The sequence below is a fragment of the Garra rufa genome, chromosome 5 (genome assembly GCF_049309525.1).
Source record: "Garra rufa chromosome 5, GarRuf1.0, whole genome shotgun sequence".
NCBI lineage: Eukaryota > Metazoa > Chordata > Actinopteri > Cypriniformes > Cyprinidae > Garra > Garra rufa.
Window position 1 is genome coordinate 17,173,932 of NC_133365.1, and position 23,614 is coordinate 17,197,545.

The 23,614-nt window shown below is 35.9% G+C and overlaps 1 protein-coding gene across 1 annotated transcript in view; it reads right to left on the minus strand.

The window, feature by feature from the left end:
- The window catches only part of mctp1a (multiple C2 domains, transmembrane 1a), a 107,861-nt gene that overhangs the window by 44,679 nt on the left and 39,568 nt on the right, over positions 1-23,614 (minus strand). The window contains exons 9-15 of the mRNA XM_073839994.1: positions 20,921-21,107; positions 12,387-12,480; positions 7,272-7,374; positions 5,907-6,009; positions 5,396-5,497; positions 4,988-5,062; positions 2,205-2,324 (exon numbers count right to left, since the gene is read on the minus strand). Coding sequence (XP_073696095.1) covers positions 2,205-2,324; positions 4,988-5,062; positions 5,396-5,497; positions 5,907-6,009; positions 7,272-7,374; positions 12,387-12,480; positions 20,921-21,107 — 784 coding nt within the window. The remainder of the gene's footprint in view (positions 1-2,204; positions 2,325-4,987; positions 5,063-5,395; positions 5,498-5,906; positions 6,010-7,271; positions 7,375-12,386; positions 12,481-20,920; positions 21,108-23,614) is intronic.

A 23,614-nucleotide genomic window follows, 5' to 3' on the forward strand; every position in this document is an offset into this window, starting at 1 on the left:
AGCATCACAGGCAAAGATTAGCCAGCATGTCCTGTGCTAGCATTTAGTCACACGGCCCACTCACAAAGGGTGTCCTTTTCATGAAGGTTCAACTGTCCAATTACAATCTGAAGGTGCACCGCGCTATGAAAGAGGCTGTCGTGAATTCAGACGACTTCACCCGAGGTGCCGGAGTATTACTGGAGATCTGAGAGGATGTCAAAGACAAATGGGCAAAATTCTGGACAGTTTTAACACAACAGACGGGGAGATGGGAAAAGTGTGCACGGGAACTAATGGATCACCACAGACCCTGTCACTGTATTTTATAAAGTCTAGTGTATATGAAGTAGACCCAGAAAGGGCACTTAAGACAAAGATTTGCAAAATCCCTGCATTAGAAATAAAATATCAAATCAAATGGACATTATTTTTAAGAAAAGATATAGAAAATTATTCAGACGCCAAATATAATTTATCAGGACACTACAGTTCATTAATGTGAGTGAGGATAGCAAAATAAAGTATAAAGTGTAAACATTCATCATAAATTTTTACCAAAATTAAACATTGCTTTGTAATTGGTCAACAAAGTATTGATAGTCATACTAACAGTTTTTTGCTTGATTGTAATCCATTACATACCTTTCTATCAACGTTATCTGACATTATCAAGATGATTTTGTTCTGACACAGTTTAACTCGGAGTTATTGTCGTATTTTATTACCATTTTCTAAACTATAGCGAATAAACTGTAATAATGTGAGAAATCTTGAAGGTGTCTGAATAAAGTTTGGTTTGACTGTAGATATACTATTAGAAGTAAAGATAAATGCATGGTATCTGGATACTTTCTAGTTATCAAATGTTAGTGGATCATGTTCATAGTTAATGTGATAAACTACATCTGAACTATGGTTATTCGGTTAACTTCATTCACTCAAGTGACCTTCAGATGAAAAAAAAAAATGGATCAGAAAACTCTGAGTACTCTTCTCAGAGTCACTTTTCTGAGACATTTTTGCAACCAATTCATCCCAAGGTCATTGAAGTAAATGCATTCTAAAAATGCTGGGTTAAAAACAATCCAGAGCTGGGTAAAATATGAACAAACACAGTGATTGGGTTGTTTTGATCCAGCAGTTGGGCTAAATCTGGGTAAAACTTTTATTTAAGTCAACTATTGCTTAAAAATTGCTATATTTCTTGCTTAAAATCAATCACTTGCCTGGAAATTAACATTTCTCAAACCTTTATTAGTAAGTTGACTATATAATATATATAATTAAATTATTTACTTTTTTTTGCAAACAGCTTATTAATAAATGTTCACCTTTTGATTATTACTGATGCCTCTAGTGATTACTAGACTATATATAGTCTGTTTTTTAATTTACAACCTATATTGGGTTCATTTTAAGCCAGCCATATAATAATTTTGAAACAATAGTTGAGTTAAATTAAACTACCCAGAAGATTGGGTTACACATTTAACCTAACCACTGAGTCCACAAAAAAAAAAAAAAAAAAAAATCGCTGAGTCTGCCCATATTTTACCCAGCACTTAACACAGCATAGTGTTATACACAACAGAGTGTGTATAAATTTCTCCTTAGTTTACATATGTGACCCTGGACCACAAAACCAGTCTTAAGTCGCTGGGGTATATTTGTAGCAATAGCCAAAAATACATTGTATGGGTCAAAATTATTGATTTTTCTTTTATGTCAAAAATCATTAGGAAATTAAGTAAAGATCATGTTCCATGAAGATTTTTTGTAAAATTCCTACTGTAAACCTATCAAAATGTAATTTTTGATTAGTAATATGCATTGCTAAGAACTTAATTTAGACAACTTTAAAGGTGTTTTTCTCAGTATTTTGATTTTTTGCACCCTTAGATTTCAGATTTTCAAATAGATGTATCTCGGCCAAATATTGTCCTATCCTAACAAACCATACATCAATAGAAAGCTTTTTTATTGAGCTTTCATATGATGTATACATCTCAGTTTTGTAAAATTTAACCTTATGACTGGTTTTGTGGTCCAGGGTCACATATGTGTCCCAGAGTAACCACAGGTGTAGTTCATCACCTTAACAACCAGTAAATATCCAAACATTTTAAATCTAATATGATGAAATTCAACTGTGGCTAAACACAAATGTGTCTGGAGCCGCTGTATGTGACTGCTGGTGTGCTTGAATGCATACTGGTCCTTACCAGAAAGGCACAGATGCTCCTCTGAGGAGACTCCCACTCAAAGCAGCTGTTGATATAGCAGCCAGCATTGATCAGGAACATGATACAGCGCCTCATTCTGTTGAAGTTCTGCAGCAGCAGCTGAGTGACACAACAACAGACAACATTTCGCAGTTAAACTCATTCACACAGAGAAAACAACTAAAAAAAAATGTTTTTAAACTATATAGACTACCATTCAAACTTTTTTAATTCATTCAAAAGTGACAGCAAAGACTTTACGTTACAAAAGATTTTTATTTAAAATAATTGCTGTTCTTTTGAATTTACACTACCAGTCAAAAGTTTTTGATGTTTAATGTCTCTTCTGCTCACCAAGCCTGCAATTATTTGATCCAAAATACAGCAAAAGCAGTATTATTGTGAAATATTTTTGCTTTTTAAAATGATTTCTATTTGTATGTATTTTAAAATGTAATTTAAAGTGTATATAGCAACATTACTCTAGTCTTCAGTGTCACATGATCCTTCATAAATGCTGATTTGCTGTTTAAGAAACATTTTAGTAGTAGTAGTAGTAGTAGTAGTAGTAGAAGTAGTATCAATATTTAAAACAGTTGAGTAATTCTTTAATGAACAGAACGATCCAAAGATCAGCATTTATCTGAAATAAAAAGCATTTGTAACATTATACGCTATACCATTCAAAAGCTTGTTTGTTTGTTTGTTTGTTTGTTTGTTTTGGTTGGGGCTAAATAAATTATAGAATAGTTTTAATACTTTTATTTAGCAAGTATGCTTTAACTTGATCAAAAGTGATGATGAAGACATTTATAATGTTACAAAAGATGTATATTTCAGATATATTTCAAGTTCTTCTGAACTTTCTTTTCATCAAAGACACCTGAAATAAATTCTACTCAGCTGTTTCTACTCAGCAACAGAACAATAATAATAAATGCAAATCAGAATATTAAAATGATTTCTGAAGGATAATGTGACTGGAGTAATGATGCTAAATTCTAAATTCAGCGTTGAAATCACAGAAATAAATTACATTTTAAAATATATTCAAATGGAAAACAGTTCTTTTAAATATCAAAAATATTTAAAAATTTTACTGTTTTTGCTGCAGTTTGGATCAAATAAATGCAGGCTTGGTGAGCAGAAGAGACTTCTTTAAAACATTAAAAGTCTTACAGTTCAAAAACTTTTGACTGGTAGTGTATATTCATAAAAGAATAAAACTAAAAGAATAACATTAGTAATGAAGTAGCTGGGGGGGGGGTTTATCAACACAAAAAAAATCTTGCTTTTCAGCATATTAGAATGATTTCTAAAGGATCATGAGACGTTGAAGACTAAATGACTCCTGAAAATTCAGATTTGTTATCACAGCAATAAATTAAATTTTAAATGTATTAAAATAGAAGGCAGCCGTTTTTGTAATATATAATGCAATGAAAAATAATGCAACAAATGTCTTTATCACTTTTGATAATATTTTAAAGCATCCAACATTGATCATCATTGTAAGCATATTTGAATAATTTCTGAAGGATCATGTTAAGTAATGACTCCTGAAAATTCAGATTTGTTATCATAGCAATAAATTAAATTTTAAAATGTATTAAAATAGAAGTCATTTTGAATTGTAATATTGCACCAAAAAAATACTTTGCTGTTTTTTTGATTAAATAAAGATCCCACACTTTTAAAGAGTAGTGTATATAATATACATGTTAAATTATCATAATTTTAGTCATTATTTATAAATTGGTGTGAAACAAAATCATAGGACTAGCAGCACTACAATAGCTGACTTTTAACATTTTTAATGGAATAACACCAAAAAAGACCAAAACAGTGCAACAAATCAAGAATTGCAGCTAACCAAGCCATATTTATTTTTGTATTTGTAGGAGTATGGATGAAATTAAATATTTTTTGTCACACCTCTTTAATATAATGGTCTTATCCATGCTTCTGAGTGCGGGTGAACTGCAAATGACCGCTGCTTCCTATGTTCACAGGAAGATCAAACGCTCCTGGTCGCATAATGGCTTTAAAACGCTATGGCTTTGATCATAGTAAATATCCACATTTACTGCGGTGAAATATAGGATGAGGGGCATCCCTTTAAAGTAGGCCATTTGGTTTGTCATTTGGGACTAATCAAAGTCCATTTGAGGTGAAATACAATACCAAACTACTAAAGAATAAAATACGTCTGAGATACAGAACAGTTGAAGAGACAGTATCAAGAAGTAAAAGCAAAACTTGTGAGTATAAATTTGATATGTTGCCCTCGCCGTTCAGTTTGTGCGCACGCAGTCTCACTCGCAAACAGTTTAGGTGGGGGGCGAATTCACACCGAAAAGTGCAGAGTGGGCACTTTCTAGCATTCAGTGGCGCTTTATTGCGTGACAGATAGAGAGAGAGTGTGTGTGTGTGTGTTTGTCCCAAGCAGTGTCTCAGTGACAGGTCTGATTTGGGACAACCCCTACAATTCAGCTCTTTGTCAGGGATGGGGGGAGACATTGAACAGGGTGACAAAAAGAAGCACAGCAGAAGAACCACTGAGGTCCAAACTAAAGGATGGCCAATCTACTTATGCACCCCCAGCGTTGACAGCTTGACATTTCTATTCAGCACCTCCAGAAGAGAAGGAAGAGACAAGGAGAAAGAGCATGAGAGAAAGAGAGAGGGGGACGACGAGGAGAAAGATGCTGCTGTCTACGACTTGTGTTAGGTGGGATTGTAGTAACGTTTCAACAAAGGTGCGATTAAAGTGCTCTCGTTACCTGTTTGGACACTCGCGGCTCCTCTTCGATGTATTTCTGTTCGATGGGAATCAAAGTTCTCATGCCGGCTTTTACCTGCAACATATAAAGTTCACGCATTATCGAACGTAATAATCCAGCGTCGTGATCATGATGCATCATTAACGATCTAATATATCAAGACATCCCTCCATTTCACACACTCCACACCACACGGCCATGTGACGCTCTCTCACACTCCCGCCTAAAATGGCGGACGGACACACACAGCGGTACACAGACGCACAAATAAAAGGCTGAGGAAAGGGGAGTCTTCAGTAATTAAAAGAGAGAATGAAGACAGGGACAGACAGCCCGGGAGAGGCTGAGCAGATAAAGAAGTGAAAAACGCTGGAAAAAAGCAAGCGAGAAAAAGAGAGTGGGACTTACAACGTTATAAATCACGTCTATTTCGAGAAAGATGACCCCTTTGGTTGGCCCTGTCAGTTCCTTGCTTTTCAAGATGTAAGCTTTGCGTTCTCCATTTTGGATCTGCGGGAGAGGGACATGACAGCCGTCTGTCTAGCAATACCCAGCTGAATACAGTCTCCGCGTGACCTTTGAACCCCAGCTGCTGCATCTGACAGAGAGCCCAAAACAACTGTGGCGGCTCTGACAAGTACCTGTTCATTACGGCCCGACCACTGTCAGCCGCAAATTAACTATCCTGGGGAATCAGCCTGGGAGCGCACATTGCGTCCCCCCTTTTCTTTTCTTTTCTTCTCTGTTTTTGTTAGCAGCTTTTTTCCCCCCACTGTTTTTCCCACTTTCACATCTTACTCTATGATTACTCCAATCAATAAAGGTTAGACACATGCTTTCCAAAACTTTTTCATTTGCTTTTTTATAGAAAAACGTGTAAGAAAAACTTTCTGGTGCATTTTTAAGATTCAAGACTTACATTTAACAACGGTATAGCCACTTTGCCCAAGAAGTCGGCACTTCGGTCTCTGTCTTCGTCGTAGACGGTCACCTCTAAGACTGAGTGGATGTCTTTCACATTGCTAGTTGAAAAAAAAAAAAAGAGGTAGGTGAAGAAGTCATTGCCTAATATTAAACACTGAAAAGATCTTTCAAGTCATGACAAAAAATGTGATTCATCTAAATCCTTGGTGACAATCTCCATTGTGCTGGGGTTAAAAAAAGATGCTGCAATTCTCCATTTGAAATGCTATCTTTGAAAAGTAGGCTAAAGAGGAGAAGTCTAATGAAAGAAAATGAGGTTATTCTTTAAGAGATGAGCGCTCCAAGGAGAGGCTAGATTACCCAGCTTTCCATGGGAATTCACAAATGAATTTCCAGCCGTGAAGATTGAAAGATTATGAAAAAAAAAAAACATCAATGGAACAACCTCTAGATATCGAACTAATATAAGAAATTATGTATCGCACATTATCAAACGACACAATGACTGCGCTTGCAAAGGGAGTGTAATCTCCAACAAAAGTTCATTTTCTTCTTAAAGAAGAAGTTTACTTATGTGTCACGCTTTCAACTACCAATACAAAGCATAATTAAATAATCCTGACTACATTAGCTCTCAGATGTATCTCTACAAATCACATAGCTCATAAGTATAGTATTAATAACTAAGCTTCTTCAATATAATAGGTAAACATTACTTCAAGTTTCACCCCCTTTTTATAATTTTCTTTTCATTCAATTTACAATTGCAAATTATATTTGTGACCTTGGACCACAAAACCAATCATGAGTAGCATGGGTATATTTGTAGCAATAGCCAATAACACATTGTATCGGTTAAAACTATCCAATTTAACGGCAAAATAATTCTGATGTTAACTAAAGATCATGTTCCATGAATATATTTTGTAAATCTCCTACTGTAAATATATCAGAACTTAATTCTTAATTACTAATATGCATTGCTAGGAACTTTGTTTGAACAACTTTAAAGGCGATTTTCTCAATATTTTAAATTTTTTGCACCCTTTGATTCCAGATTTGTAAATAGTTGTATCTCAGCCAAATGTTGTTCTATCCTAACACACCATACATCAATGGAAATCTTATTTATCCAGCTTTGAATATTAACCCTTATGACTGGTTTTGTGGTCCAGACTCACATATAACTTTTAAACTAGCTAAATGATTTCAAATTAATCATTATTCTATGCATACTCTAAAATATTTACATATATGTAGCGAACTTGAAAATATATCAAACTGTCAGACTGAAAATATGTGATTATATGCAAATGCAAGCACTCGCTCCCACATGGATATACACGCTTTTGACACTTACAACGTGAAGACTTTGTTCCACTCTGGGTTGAGGTTTTTGTACACGGTGTGCGTCTGTAAGCGATCGTTGCTGAGCTCCACTACACAGAAGGGGTCACTCTTGCCTGTGAGGGACACACACACACATTAACTTTATCAGTTTCATTGTATTTACTATGTGGTGTAATCCACTGGGTGGTACGCCGGGGGGAATAACCACCTGATAAAGGTGATGGGACAGCGAGCCTGAAGGGCTGGATCAAACTAAACTAAACTAAAGCTTCAGCAGCAACTTATCACTGTGGAGCTGATTTGATATATTCATTTTGCCCCCGTGTGGTATCGTTTTCTGTTGTTACACCGATACAGTGGTTTGCACACAGGAAGATAAGCATTTCAGCCTTCGCGCTGCCCTAGAGCACCGTGAGGACATCTCTATCTCTGTCTGGTGTGAACACACACACACACACATAGTGGACAGGAATGATGACTGAATTTGTAGAAAACTTTCCAGGCAAAATATGTAGAGATATCATCATGAGTCTGATTCTAGTTGCTGACAGGGCATTCAGATTTACAAATTAGAATGTCTTGAAGACATTTTTTAATTCTTTTTTATCAATATATATTTTTTAAAGTTCAATAGAATATTTTAAGTCATGTACAAAATACGTTATTATAAGAAGCTGACTCTAGAGACATATTTATATAATCCACTGTCCTACATGCTTTGAAATCAACTATTAATATACACATGTAAATAAACGTTCGTAATTTAAAGGAATATTGTTCTCAAGGAAAACTTCATATGAGCTTTGATCTAAACTTTTAGTCATTAAACAAATCTCTGAACAAAACAATTGGGAGCACTTTTGTTGTTTGTTGCAGAGCATAATTTCTAAAAGCTGGAGGAAAAAATAACATCCACAATGTGCTGCAAAGTTAAAATGCGGTGAGAAATAATTCACTTTCTTGCCAGTGAATACAAAAAGCAAGGCATTTAGTTGGCAAGCAGAATAAATGTCACAGTGATCAATGGAAAGTCCTTGCCGTCAGGAGGCATATCAATTTCAGGGGTATATTGATCAGACTGAATATATTCTTCATTCAATGATTTATTTATTATCATGTGTCTGATATAATAAAATAAGCTGACTAAGAAAAAATCCTGCTGAAATCTGGATTGTGAATTTCACTTTACACAAAACAAGTGTGAACAGTATATGTGATCCTAGACCAAAAAAACAGTCATAAGGGTCAATTGTCTGTAATTGAGATTAATACATCACATGAAAGCTGAATAAATAAGCTTTCCATTGATGTATTGTTTGTGAGGTTTGTTAGGATTGGACAATATTTGGTCGAGATACAACCATTTGAAAATCTAGAATCTGACAGTGCAAAAAAATCTAAAAATTGAGAATATCACCTTGTCCAAAATAAAGTTCTTACAATAGGACATTTACATTTACAATTATCTTCATGGACTTGATCTTTACTTAATATCCTAATGATTTTTGTCATAAAAGAAAAATTGATTATTTAGACCCATACAATGCATTTTTGGCTATTGCTACAAATATACCTGTGCTACTTAAGACTGGTTTTGTGGTCCAGGGTCACATATTATATACTGTACTGCATTTACATTGAGTATATACAGTAGGAGATAAAATTATGGATTCAATTTGTTATTTAGTTTTTTAAAGAAAAACTGTAAAAATAATCCTTTTCCTAATTTCAAGCACTCATTTAGAATACATTCACACAAATACTTAATTTGCCATGACGTTCAGTAATTGTGAGTATTTTCATCATTCAAAAATAATTTGCATCTGCTTAAATGAATGTATATTGCTAGGCGCAGGAATGCAGCACCCTATTCAATATCCTCGCGGTGACACTCGGTCATCCTCGGCGACAAACTACTACGTGTTCGTGAGGCAGCTGTCTGAGCAAATTACACGCTTCGCACTGAATGAAACTTTGACTCCCCAGGTGTGGCCGAGCAGACGCTATCTGTGGGTTAATTCTGGGCAAATCCTCACAGGCCGGCGAGATGAGTTCAACCTCATTCCGGCTGCAATTTGATGAGCGTGCGGCGCGCTGACGAACAAAACGGTAATTACATTTTTCAGGTCTGGAAGGCGTTTTAAATGAAATGCAGGAACGGTGTTCAGCAGAAGTACCTGCGTGAGAGAAGCATTTAACCCTGTGTAGGATTATCATATACAAACACACTGATGGCAGCGAGGGCAGAACAGTTCCTACTGTTGTTAGAAAAAACGATTGTTAATGAAATCACAGTGCGCCAGAGTAACGTCTGCGTCCGAAGAGATCCATGTGAAGTATTGAGTGGCTCTATTCAGAAGGAAAGCCGTCTCCTGTCCCTAAATACTGTTGGTTTTACACACTGTCACCATTTATCCTGCTGGCCTGGAGTGGAGGCACTCCAGATAAAAGCCTCAATTAATTACAATGAAAAACAGACAGAAAGGAGGGGTGGGACAAAAAAAAAAACCCACACTCGGTGATGCAAGAAAGAGAACTAAGATTTCCCTCTCTTTTTCCACATGATCCTTTATGTCCACTCTCCTTCCCTTCCACTTTTCCCGGACTCTCCCTGTCTCCAGTGAGCTCTCTATTAGAGGAGGCACTGTTCCGTGGCCCGTAACCTTGTTGGCTGACACCTCGGTGCCAGGGCCGATTGAGACGGTGAGTCCGTGAGCGAGTCGGGGCTCTTAGAAAAGCTTTGTGCGCGGGCGCTTTGTGGCGGGAGAGGAGTGTGAAATCAGAGCTCATGAGGAGGCCACGGTTCCCCAGGGAACGCCAGACCGTGCTACGAGGTCAACGTAGTGGGCCGGACCCCCGGAGAGGAGCGAGTAAAGGGCCGATTGCAGAACTGTGCAGCGAGCAGGAAGGGGGAGGCTGAAGGGTGTGAGAGGGGAGGGGGGTGGTCTGCCATTGAGCATGTCTTAATTAAAGGCGTCGATTAGGCGATTAGAGAGACGGCAAACGCAAAGCGCTTAGCGGAGAGGAACCTCGCGAGATGCTCCACCTTAAGAGTGACGGTGCTAATGACCTCTACGTCTCTCTGCCTCTAATTCTCTCTGTCTGTCTCTCACTCTCTCCCTCTGTCTTTTCGCTCTTTGTCGCTCCTGTTTATTTCTGCCGCCTCACACCTTGTGTGCAACCAATTGTGCAGCCTTGATTAATATTCTTGTGCTGCAATTCTCAGCTTCGTTTCCCACACAAGTGGTCAAATCGAACTCAGGACTGACATTTCCTGCAAAATCGCTTAAGCTGAACAAATATTTTTCAGTGTTCGATATATTTAATAGTCCAAAAATCTCACAACAATTATGATATCTGTTTATCTGACCAATGGTAGATGATTTGAAGTGTCGGAACAATTCATTTGAAACATTAGCGCAAAAAATCACCTTCAATCAAAGAAAAAAATCATCTAAAATTAACATTCTGTCATCATTTAATTATCATTTCTCTCCAAACTGGAATGACTTTGTCTTTGTCTAATACAAATGGAAATACTTTGTAGAATGTTAAAGCTTGGTTTTTATTATTTCTTTTTATTTTTTTTTATTTTTGGGTGAACTATACTACCATTCAAAAGTTTAAGGTAAGATTTAGCTTTTTAAAAGAAGTCTCTTATGCTTATCAAGGCTTAATTGATTTGATCAAAAAAACAAACAAAAAAACAGTAGCATAACAAAAAATATTACAATTTTAAAAAATCATTATATATTTTAATACATTTTAAATTGTATTTTATTCCTGTGATTCTCAGCAGCCATTACTAAGTTTTTCTGTGTCACATTATTTTTCAGAAATCAGTCTAAATACAGTCAAACCAAAAATGATTCAGACACCAGATATCATTTTTGATATTTAGTGGGTGCAGGACACTATAGTTCATTTATGTAAGTGAGGATAGCAAAATAAAGTTAACTACAGTAAACTAAAGTAAAATATTACACCCAAAAATTCTTCATACAGTGGACTACCAGTAAAATATATACAAATTTGGGACCACAAATTATTCAAACACATTGACCTGACCATGTTTTGTTACATACCTTTCTATCAAAGTTATCTGACATTATCAAAATGAATTTGTTCTGACACAGTTTAACTCTTGAGTACCATTTTCTAAACTATAGCAAATAAACTGTGGTAATATGAGAAATTTTGAAGGTGTCTGAATAAATTTTAGGTTGACTATTAATTCGTGATTGTCAAGATGAAGTAGTTCTGACACAGTATAGATCTGAGTTCTTGTCATATTTTATTACCATTTTCTAAACTTTAGCGAATAAACTGTAATAACATGATAAATGTTGAAGGTGTCTGACAAAATTTTGGTTATTATCATTGTTATTTTTATTGTTAGAAACAGTTGTGCAGCTTAATATTTAAGATTAGGATTCTTTGATGAATAGAAAGTTCAAAAGAACAGAATTTCTTTGTAATAGAAATGTTTTGTAACATTATAACTTCTGATCAGTTTAATGCACCATTGCTAAAAGTATTAAATATTACTGATCCCAAACTTGTAAATGGTAGTGTACTCTTTTAAGCAATACTAAAAGTCACACAGAAGTACCTTATTTAAATACAACACACAGAAGCTTAGGAACAACTGATGATTCAATTGCAACGAGGTCACAAATACGGCCAAAAAAGAACAAAAAAACAAACTAATACATTTAGATGTATATTAATTCTGGTGCAGCGTTAATAAATGACCCAAGGTGAGTGTGTTTGTTAACATCTCCCTCTAATTCTGAATAAGAATCAACTCTGCTGCACCGTCTCCAATCTTTTTGTTTCAACTTGATAATTCATAGTGCCAGAAACTAGGCCTGTCCACTGCAGACCTAATTAAAACTAAGAATTAATGGAAACCGGAGCAGACGCGCAAGAAAAAAAAATACGTTTAAGAGACACAGTGATCTCAGAAGCCAACAATCCATTAGCACAGAGCAGAATGCAATATTATCAGCCTCCTGCTGACCATTCCAAGGGAAATGATAGTCTTTATCAGTCACTGCGGAAAAGAGAGTGAGAAATCATATGTCAGGATCACTGTACTTGTGAGTGGGAGGGTTTTTCTTACCTGTAACATCAGCTGCCATCAGCCCCTCCGCTCGGATCACCTTCACCTGCACCATGCCCACGTCTTTAATATTATGAAAGGATCTGAGCAGACTCTGTTGAGGTCAAAGAAGAAAAATGCATTCGCGAGTATAAGACTTCATATGCAGCTGAAGAATGCACAGCGATCCCACAAAGCATGTAAACACATAAATCACTTAAAAATGTATAATATTCACTGCATACAATAACAAAATAATAAATTCTAGATGCTTTGATGTTTTTCTCAGATCTAACTTCACCTAAAAAAACTCATTTTGCTTGTGTTTGTGTGATATATCATTAAAACACATTAAATTACACTTTGTACTATATGAAATAAACATGAAACAATATTCCATTATATAATGGGAAGACATTTGAACATTTTTAAGTGTTTAAACACTTTCTGTATACACTTTTTAAGGTTTAGAAATGCTTTACTCATATTTAAGGCTTAAAAATAAAACAAAAATCAATCAACTAGCTATTTGTCTAGATGTGTGATACAGAAACTTTTTAAGGTTTAAAAAAATGCACTATTTACTGAAAAAAAATATATTTAAAACAAAAATCAATTAACGAACATTGTCTAAATGTGCGATACAGAAATATCACATTGTTTTAAATCAGTCTTAGTTTAAACTTTATAAACACGTTTAAGCAGCCAAGAAAAATCCTCACATGTGATCTAGAACAAATACAGCTGTTTCACATGTTTCAGTGAGAAGAGTCAAAATGAAATAAAATTGAATGAACACTACTGATGTCAAACCCGAGTTATATGTCTATACTCACATGTTCCTGCGAAATAGAATTTCTTTCCGTTTCCGGTAACTATGTGAGCAATTAAACCTAAAGAACAACAGAAAATACGAGCAGCGACGCCACTAATTTCTAAAACAGTAAATCTTCGGGAGTTGGATAAACTGCTCAAAGACAAGTGCATCAGCAAAGACACTTAAGCATGATTTATGAGCGAGTCAATTACGCTCATACCGATAAAAGCCTCTCATTGAGAGACCATAATACTCCATTACAGTTCCTTTGTGTGTCTTTTGTAGCATTAAAGGGGCTGACATTTAGCCATGAAACAAACTAGGCATCACACGCTAACTGTGTGGTCACAGCATGAGCAATCGCTCACTCCCCCCCCCCTCGTTTTTCTCGACATTTTATAGAGTGTACAGTTTTGTCAAACAAAAGGAATAGCAAAAAACACCTAGTAATTAAGTATGTTTTAAAAAAAAAGAAAAAAAGAGGAATTGGAGAGCAAACAGACTTTTTCTTCTGAGAAAAAAAAAATTAGTATTGATAATGTCTACTTAGTAGAGTTTTAAAAGAGTGTGTCAGGATACCAAAGTCTGCAAAAAAAAAAATAAATAAATAAAAATAAAAATAATATATATATATATATATATATATATAATCTAATATCTTTTCTAAAATTAAATTAGAATTCATAGCTCTAATATGTCTTAAGTCTTAAGTAGCACAGGTATATTTGTAGCAATAGCCAAAAATACATATGTATGGGTCAAAATTATCGATTTTTCTTTTATGCCAAAAATCATTAGGATATTAAGCAAAGATCATATTCCATTACGATACTTAATGAATTTCCTACCGTAAATATATCAAAACTTAATTTTTGATTAATAATATGCATTGCTAAGAACTTCATTTGGACAACTTTCTCAATATGTAGATTTTTTTCGCCCTCACATTGCAGATTTTCAAATAGTTGTATATCAGCCAAAAATTGTCCTATCCTAACAACCATACATCAATGGAAAGCTTATTTATTCAGGTTTCAGATAATGTATAAATCTCAATTTGAAAAAAAGGACCCTTATGACTGGTTTTGTGGTCCAGGGTCACATTTTAAAGCTCTAAAATTTGATGGTAACAAATGTCTATTAAAATTTTCCTAAGTAATTTAAATGAAACAGAATATAAAATAATAGAAGTCTCCTAAGCTGTAAAAGAGCAATCTCTGAGAAATAAACTTTCCATGCATGTGTATCTAATATATGCACAGCAATAAAAAAAGTTTTCGATTAAATGAAGTAAAATACGTCTGTACATCTTTGCCCTCTATATGAACCACAGTAAAAGTTGAAGAAACTCTTGTGACATTTCTAGACGGACACTTTGAAACGCGAGTGAATGGAGCTGGACTGACAGAGATGGCACAATCTCACTGGTGTGCCGTCAAAGGCACTGGAGACCTCACTTTAATTCTCTTTTTGGCAATAAGCCCTACATATACCCAGAGGAATAATTATAATTTGAATTTCTCAAGTCGGGGCCAGGCTGCAGACTTAATTCATTATAGACTCGGACCGGCTTTGGCTGTTACGAACGATATTATTGTTGAAAATCCTCTGATAGCAAACGAGTGGAGAGAGGAAAAAAAAAAATCAAACGATGATTGAAGGGGGAAATTTATTTTTCCACATACATTCAATACATGATTTCTCCGTAGATATCAAGGGCTTGTTATTTATGATTATTGCAGCCTTGAAGAAAAGTGACAGATTTTTTTTTTTTTTTTTTTTTTTTGGAGAGAGAGCTGGTGCATTTCCATAGCAGAGGAATTTGAGATTTGCAAAGGGTGCTGGCTTTTCAGACCCCTCAAAAGACAGGCAAGGAGATTGAAAAGCTCAGGAGATGAGGCCTCTTTATTTTTTTAATGAAAGGCTGAAGAATATATTTTCCCACCCCCCTCGGCTTTGGGGCCGGCAAAGCAAGGCCAACTCATATGGTACGGCGAAGAGGAGAGCGGTTTAGTCCCATTACAGGAAAGGGGTAGTGCATAAACACTTGGGCGCACACACACACACATTCGGAGCCCCTTGTAACCCCCAAGCAGACAGTAGGGACCGAGAAGGCAGAGAAGGGGAGGGGTGAGATGGCGGGGCTGTGTCTTGAGTGACAGCTTGTCACCGTGACGTCTTATTCCATCTCTGTTGTGGAGAAAATGAATGTCACCGCGCGGAGCCTTATGACTCGCTGTCATCTCGCAGGCGCTCACCTTTTATCAATGCTCTAAATAACATTTCAAGCCCACCGTCTCCAGCCGGACAATCCGGTCAGGGGACATTAAATCGGATGACTGTGAAATGTCATAATAAAAATGGAATGCTAACAGCTTCCACCCCCCTCTTCCCTGCCTCCCTCTTTTGCTGCTCTCACACTCGTTTTCCTCCTACTTGGCGTCCTTACACACACACATTGCTGTACTTGTTCACATTTTGATTTGGAAGCGAGTGACAGGGCCAGAGAGGAACTGTGCGCCTCCACTTCAGCAGAGGTCACCCTGGCCCTGATGCCCATTAACGTCCATTACACACGAGTCGCCCGCACTCGCCCGGCTACTATTAAAATGCATAATTTCGCTCTGCTTACAACAACAGCTGTGAAGCGCAGATACAGTCCTCCTCTCGGGGAATATTGAGAAATAACTGCTTAAAGACTGAGATCCATGAGCTCCGGAAAAGATGCAATCATATTAGAGGCGCATCTTTTTCATTTTTTTTAATCGCGAATGACTAAAAGAATTCAAAAGGTCCACATATATATTTAAAATTATTTATTAATTCACATGACTTAATGAATAAATTATTATTAGTGTACTAATTAATTGTTCACTGTTTTTTCAAAATATTAATAAATATTGTATTATTATTATATTGCTCATTGTTAGTTTAACAATTACCAGCTTATGTAATTATTAAATGCAAAAAAAATACATTATTACTATTATTATTATTATTATATTGTTAGTTTGACCATTATTAGTTTATGCATTTCTTAAATGTAAAACATTGCATTAGTACTATTATATTGTTCATTGTTAGTTTGACTATTATTAGGTTCACTATTGATATTACAATTAATATTAATATTATTATTATTATAATACTAATTCATTGTTCACTATAGACATGTCAGTATGTTTTTATAAATTAATATGAATAAAGAATGAATTATTATTATTTTTATTCTATTGTTCATTGTTAGTTTAACAATTATTAGCTTATGCATTTATTAAATGTACAAAATGCATTATTACTATTATTACTATTATTATACTAATTTATTGTTCACTGTAAATTCATGTCAATAAATATTTTTTTATAAATTAATATGAATAAATAATTATTATTCTATTGTTCATAGTTCGACAATTATTATCTTTTGCATTCATTAGATGTACAAAATGCATTATTACTATTATTATTATACTAATTCATTGTTCACTATAAAGTCATGTCAGTGATTTTTTATAAATTAATATGAACAAATAATGTATTATTATTGTTATTATTACAAGTATTATATTGTTCATTGTTAATTTGATCATTATTATGAATTTATAAAAAAAAATATTATTATTATTATTATTATAAACTCATTGTCTACTGTAAATTTGTCAATTATTTTTTTTATAAATTAATATGCATAAATAATGTATTATTATATTGTTTCATATATATATATATATATATATATATATATATATAATTACATTGTTATACATATTGTTTAATATTAGTTCAACAATTATTAGCTTATGCATTTATCAAATGTAAAAAAAATGCATTACTATTATGATTATTATTATTACTATTGATATATTGTTACGTGTTAGCTCATCAATTACTTGTTTCATGCAAGTAAATAAATACATAAATGCTGTACAAGTACTTTTCATTTTTAACTATTGTCTTAATTCTACATGAAGAGTTCATTTGCAAAAATAGTTAACTTTTTTTGTGTGTTGTTAGTTAATCAAAATAACCCAACTCCAGTTTGACCGGAGTTAATTGGAATGCACAGTGAAAAAAACATGTTAAAAACAGAGTTATCTGTTTTTGCAAATGAACTCTTCATATACAACCTTCTGTAAAGTCTTACCATCTTACAACTCATATACATATTAATTGTGCACACAAATAAGAAAAATAAACCTAACTCAACTTAAGGCAGAATTGCCTACATAAACTAAAAACTTACACGCACTTCTATCTATGTCATACTGTAATGCTTGTGAAGTAAATGAAAGACTTGGAAATGTGACACGACATGCTGAATGACAGGTAGACGACAACAGACGTCTTCATTCTCGGCCATTAACACACCTTGACAAGGCTCCCGGGCCCACACACCCTATATGCAAAGCGCTGAAAGTCATCTGATATGCCTCCTCCACTTTAATGATGTATCTGAGGTTGGTGCAATGCTGCATTAAAAGACTTAATTGCATTCTGTGCAACCCCCCCAACCCCCATTCCCCGGCAAGTGAGGACATCCACAGTTTAAATTGGGAGCATCTGCAGTTTCACAGCATCTCTATACCTCCGCCACCCAGCCTCTCCCCCCTCAAAACCTCCAGCTCTTAAACACTTTATTTGTTTGGAGGACGTCAGCAGCCTCCTGGCACTTTAACGCTGAGCGTTGATAACTAGTTATGGCCGTTTTGCACCGCAATTCGGTTATCCTCAGACAGCTGATCATACAGCGATAGAGAGCTGGAAGCCCACTCTCTTGCACCGGCCCTGTCTGTCTTCCGTTTGGGTGGACCACCGCCTTGCCCGTGCTAATCTGTTTAAGGTGTATTGTGCGGCACTAACACCGGAACTTTCTGTTATCTGCCACGCTTGATAAGGTACATCTTTATTAAATTCACTTCTGTGAACGGGTGTCAAGAAGAGAACTGGGAATATGCTAATATGAGGGGCAAATTAATGTCCTTTTTTCATTATTTGAATCCACTGTCCCATCCTCCATTTAGCCCCCCATCTTCTCTTGAGCATATCTGTCCCTATCGGACTGCAGGCTAGGGTGCTAATGAATGCCTGGATGCAGAGTATAAGGTGGGGGAGCGGGTGGGGAACGAGGGAGCGGAACATCCATCCTTTAACACTGGAAGAAAAAAAAAGACTGGTGTTGTGCAAGGTGAAATAGCTTTTCTTTTCATTTTGCACAGCAGCCCCTCCCATCTCAGCGACCAGTACCCCATCTTTCTCTCTTTTCTTGTCAGAAGACGGACATTTCTCCTTTCAATTCTGGTCCAACAGCTCCCCCTAGTGGACGTGGAGTGTTAAGGTGGCGGTGAAGAGCACGACGGCGCTAACCCGTTATACGCACGGTTATGTAGGTCACCCGTCCGCCGTTTGGCCTGTGGAGTGTTTTCCACCAGTACTTAACCGAAGATCAAACACATCTCCCAGCATGACTTCCCACTTCAAACTATTACGCACAAACTTGTGTTTCGCCAAGAAGCGGGTTAGCGAAACACGCTGGGCCTGCGGAAGCAAACCTAAACACGTTGGAGCTTGATTCAAGAGCGTGTTACCCCCGAGAGCAGCTGTATCGAGTGTGAACAAAAAAGTGGCCCTTTTGTTTCAGGCCTGTCCCTCGCTATTGGCATGTAAAGAGGTGGCGAAGAGCGGCGGAGAGCGGCAAATAGTGGCGATCGAAGGGTTAACAGGCTAAAGACAAAGCGAGAGGCTGAGAGCATTGTGCTAGAGTGAGGACTGGAGGGCCTCGGGGCCATGATGGGCCAAAGGCCTCCGCATAGGGACACTGGGCTCCTTTCAGGCCGGGCCTTTCAAGAGCACACCCTGCCTGAAAAGAGCCTGTCACAGCCCCCCGCTACTGTTCTCCTTCACAGCTCTCTATCCCAATCAGCTCCTCTCTCCCTTTCCTCAGAGAGCGGGGAGGCCCGATCCTTCTCTCTACAGGCCTGAACCAATCTCTGGCCCCCAGAGGTTGAGCGCTTTTCAAAAGGAGGTCATATCGCTGAGGTTCTGCCAGGTCTGAGAACCCGGCGCCAACTGAGACACAATTCAGATACGTCTATGCATATGAGGCACATATACACTGAGAGAGAACACTTGAGTACGCTACTTTATCAGAGCACTGCATTTGATGATGTAGAAACACAAAGTTTGGGCAGAGAGTTGTGGTGTTGTTCTAAAATGCTTCCCAGATGACTATACAGATGTTTAGCAAAAACAGCTGTACTTAGAACAACATGAGATGTTTTTCTAATCATAGACAGGAGTTACGAAATTTTTTTATGAAATTCTCTAATAGTTTCTTAAGAGCATTCTATTTTTTTCTCAAGATGTCAAGTGTTAGCTGATTGTATGGCTGCTATTGTCTAAGACTTGGTAAACAGCTCAATTAAAAACACCTCAACGGTCGACTTCCTGTCCTGTTTATGCTATGATATTTTATAATTATGAAATTAAAAACAAAGACCTCAATTGAGGTTTTTGTAAAGTACATGAACATGGTGTCACTTCAGAGTACTTGAGCACATCTGTAATTGTGAAATATTTTATATTTAGTTAGTGTTACAGTTGAGGTCAAAAGTTTACATACACCTTGCAGAATCTGCAAAATGTTATTATTTTACTAAAATAAGAGGGATCATACAAAATGCACGTCATTTTTTTTTTTTTTTGTATTGATCTCAATAAGATATTTCACGTGGAAGATGTTTACATATAGTCCACAGGTGAAAATAATAGTTGAATGTATAAAAATGACCCAGTTCAAAAGTTTACATACACTTGATTCTTAATACTGTGTTGTTACCTGAATGATCCACAGCTGTGTGTTTTTGTTGTTGTTTAGTGATAGTTGTTCATGAGTCCCTTGTTTGTCCTGAACAGTTAAACTGCCAGCCATTCTTCATGAATAATTCCTTCTGGTTCCACAAATTCTTTGGTTTTACAGCATTTTCGTGTATACCCTTTCCACCGTTGGCTGTATAATTTTGAGATCCATCTTTTCACATTAAGGACAACTGAGGAACTCATATGCAACTATTACAGAAGTTTCAAGCACTCACTGATGCTTTAGAAGGAAAAATTATGCATTAAGAGCCAGGAGGTGACAACTTTTTGAATTTAAAGATCAGGATCATTTAACGTATTTTATCTTCTGGGGAACATGTAAGTATATTCTTTAGCTTCTGAATGGCAGTACTAAATGAAAAATATGATATTTAGGCAAAATAAAGAAAAATTTACACATTTACATTGTTCAAAAGTTTACACCCCTAGTTCTTAATGCATTGTTTTTCCTTTTGAGCATCAGTAAGCATTTAAACCTTCTGTAATAGTTACAGTTTGACCAAAGATTTATGAACAACTATCACTAAACAAAAAAACACAGCTGTGGATCATTCAGGTAACAACACAATATTAAGAGTCAAGTGTATGTAAACTTTTGAACAGGGTCATTTTTATAAATTTAAATTAAGCTTTCCTGAATCTTTGCCTCTGGCTTTCGTTAGGGGAAAAAAAAGAAAGAAATAATAAAATAAAATGAAAGAAATAATTCTGTATCCATAACTCTCACGGTTTTATACTGAGCTAATGATAATTTCCCTGACTTTTTTGCATTTTCATTAAGATGCTATTTAGCATGTTTATCAAGTCATACGTTTTCACAGCACACAAAGAAGTGTTTTGAATATAAGAGCTTTGTCCTTACGTATCTGTGGAGAATCTCCTTCCTCTCATGGGGGTCGTCCAATATGTTGACAGACAGGTCAGCGATGGAGACAGCAGCAGAGGCTGTGAGCGTGACTAGCAGCACCAGTGTGCCCTCACCCTCCTCCAGAGGCAGGTCTAGTCTGTGTGTGCACTCCTTTGCGAGAACAGAGAGGTCCACCTGGCACCTGACACACACATCAACACCATCATTATCATCATCATCATTGCACAAACACATGCTGTTTTACAGGATTTCATGTGACAAGAGAAAGATAGAGCAGAAAAGAGGGAAAGAAACCTAAACAAAATGTTCAATAAATGGGTGTTTCTTTAAAAGGATAGTTCACTCAAAAATGAAAATCCTGTCATAAATTACTCACCCTCATGTTGTTCCAAACCCTTAGACCTTTGTTCGTCTTCTGAACACAAATTAGGGTCCAAGAGGGTTCCAAGAACATCAACAAAATAATTAATGTGACATTAGTGGTTCAACTGTAATTTCATGAAGCTACAAGAATATAGTTTGTGCACACAAAAATAACTAAAATAACAAATTTATTTAACAATTTTTCTGGACTAACTTGTCGATGTTCTTGGTAGCTTTCTGGGCCTTGACCGTGGTAGTAATCTTGCTGTCTATGGAGGTTCAGAGAGCTCTTGGATTTCATCAAAAATATCTCAATTTGTGTTCTGAAGATGAACAAAGGTCTTGCAAGTTTGGAACAACAGGAAGGTGAGAAATTAATGACAGAATTCCTTAAAACACTGTCCTTTTTTCCCACTTGAACTGGCATACACAAATATAATTTCCACCACAACTCAAAACCTTCATTTTGTGATGGAATTTGACAATTTCTTATCAAATGTTTGTCTCTTTTTCTATGCTGAGGCTAAAATACTAAAAGTTACTTTTTTTGCATAATTTGACAAAACTACACTTTGACTGGAAATCACACATCTCTTATTTGATCTTAAACTTCTAACTGACACTCACAAGTATACTAACTTTTAAAAAAGCTGGTTGTATTAAAAATGTCAGGACAACAAATGCAAACACTGTGTGTAAATGATTCTGTTTAATGATGATAATTACACCAAAATGTGTAGTGGACATGACAGGTGTTTTTGCTGAGGAAGCAGCTGGTTGTCACAACAGAGCTTTGCTCATAAATATTAATTATCAATCATTAAATGAGTTTGTTTAAATGATTTGCCCATTTCCAAGTCAAAACTGGAATATAAACTACAGTTAAAGTCAAAAGTTTGCATACAACTTGCAGAATCTGCTAAATGTTTTACCAAAATAAAAGGATCATACAAAATGCATGTTATTTTCTATTTAGTACTGACCTGAATAAGATATTTTACATAAAAGACATTTAGAAAATAATAATTAGATTTCTAAAACTTATCATGTTTAGAATCAAGTACACTTGATTCTTAATACTGTGTTGTTACCTGAATGATCCACAGCTGTGTTTTTTGTTTGGCGATAGTTGTTCATAAGTCTCTTTTTTGTCCTGAACAGTTAAACTGCCTGCTGTTCTTCAGAAAAATTCTTCAGGTTCAACAAATTCTTTAATTTTCCTGCATTTCTGTGTATTTGAACCCTTTCCAAGAAAATGTATGTTTTTGAGAACTATCTTTTCACACTGAGGACAACTGAGGGACTCATATGCAGCTATTACAGAATGTTCAAATGCTTACTAATGCTTTAGAAAAAAAAAACTAATGCATTAAGCGACTTCTTTCAAAAACATAAGATATCAAACTGTAGAATTTGAACAGTAATGTATATCAATGTAACACTGGAACTTTAAATGAGAGCTATTTTTAATATGCTTAATCTTAATAATAGATAAAGAAATCCTGTTACATTCAAATATCTTCAAAAAGTCAGAAGTAACTGATCGCTTTTTTTCAACTTCCCCCAACACGAGTAACAACAAAGTATAAAAACCGAGAAAGAAAAAGTGCATGAGGCAGAAAGAAACCACAAGAGAGTAAACGGCTGAATAACTGCACAACAATACAGTTTGTTCCCAGCAAATCCTCCATAAATATTCCACCGCATGTTCGCACTGTGACAAAGTGTTCTTCTCTACAGGAACATCATGCAGGTACTGAAAGCTTCATTTGATCCTGAATAGAGTAATTAATGTGAACATCAGTGCTGGGGGCAGGCTGGGCAACTCATAGCCAGAGAAGGACTCAAGCAGATGACCGTTTAACTGAGGGAAATAGCCAATTACAAGAATGCCACCCGACCGATTCTGACATGCCACCTCTATGAACAGGAGGACCAGTGTAGGGGACAGACAGGAAACTAAGTAAACTCTGCTGCCTCATTCCCACATCGCACAGCCATTAACTCGACTGTCAATCACCCCTAAAGGGGTTTTGTCACAGGCTACGATTCTCAAACTCTCTTCCTCTTTCTGCCTCTCTCACACACACAGGAACTGTTTATGAGAGTATAGTCTGAGCATGAAAGGCTTTGCCTGCAACATACTTTGCTCTCGGATTTCATCAAAAATATATTTGTTTGTGTTCTTAAGATGAACAAAGGTCTTACGGGTTTAGAACGCCATGAGGGTGAGTAATTACTCACATAATTTAAATTTTTAGGTGAATTATGCCTTTAATCAGATCAAACCATGAGAGTGTAAGAAGTCAATATACATACATAATA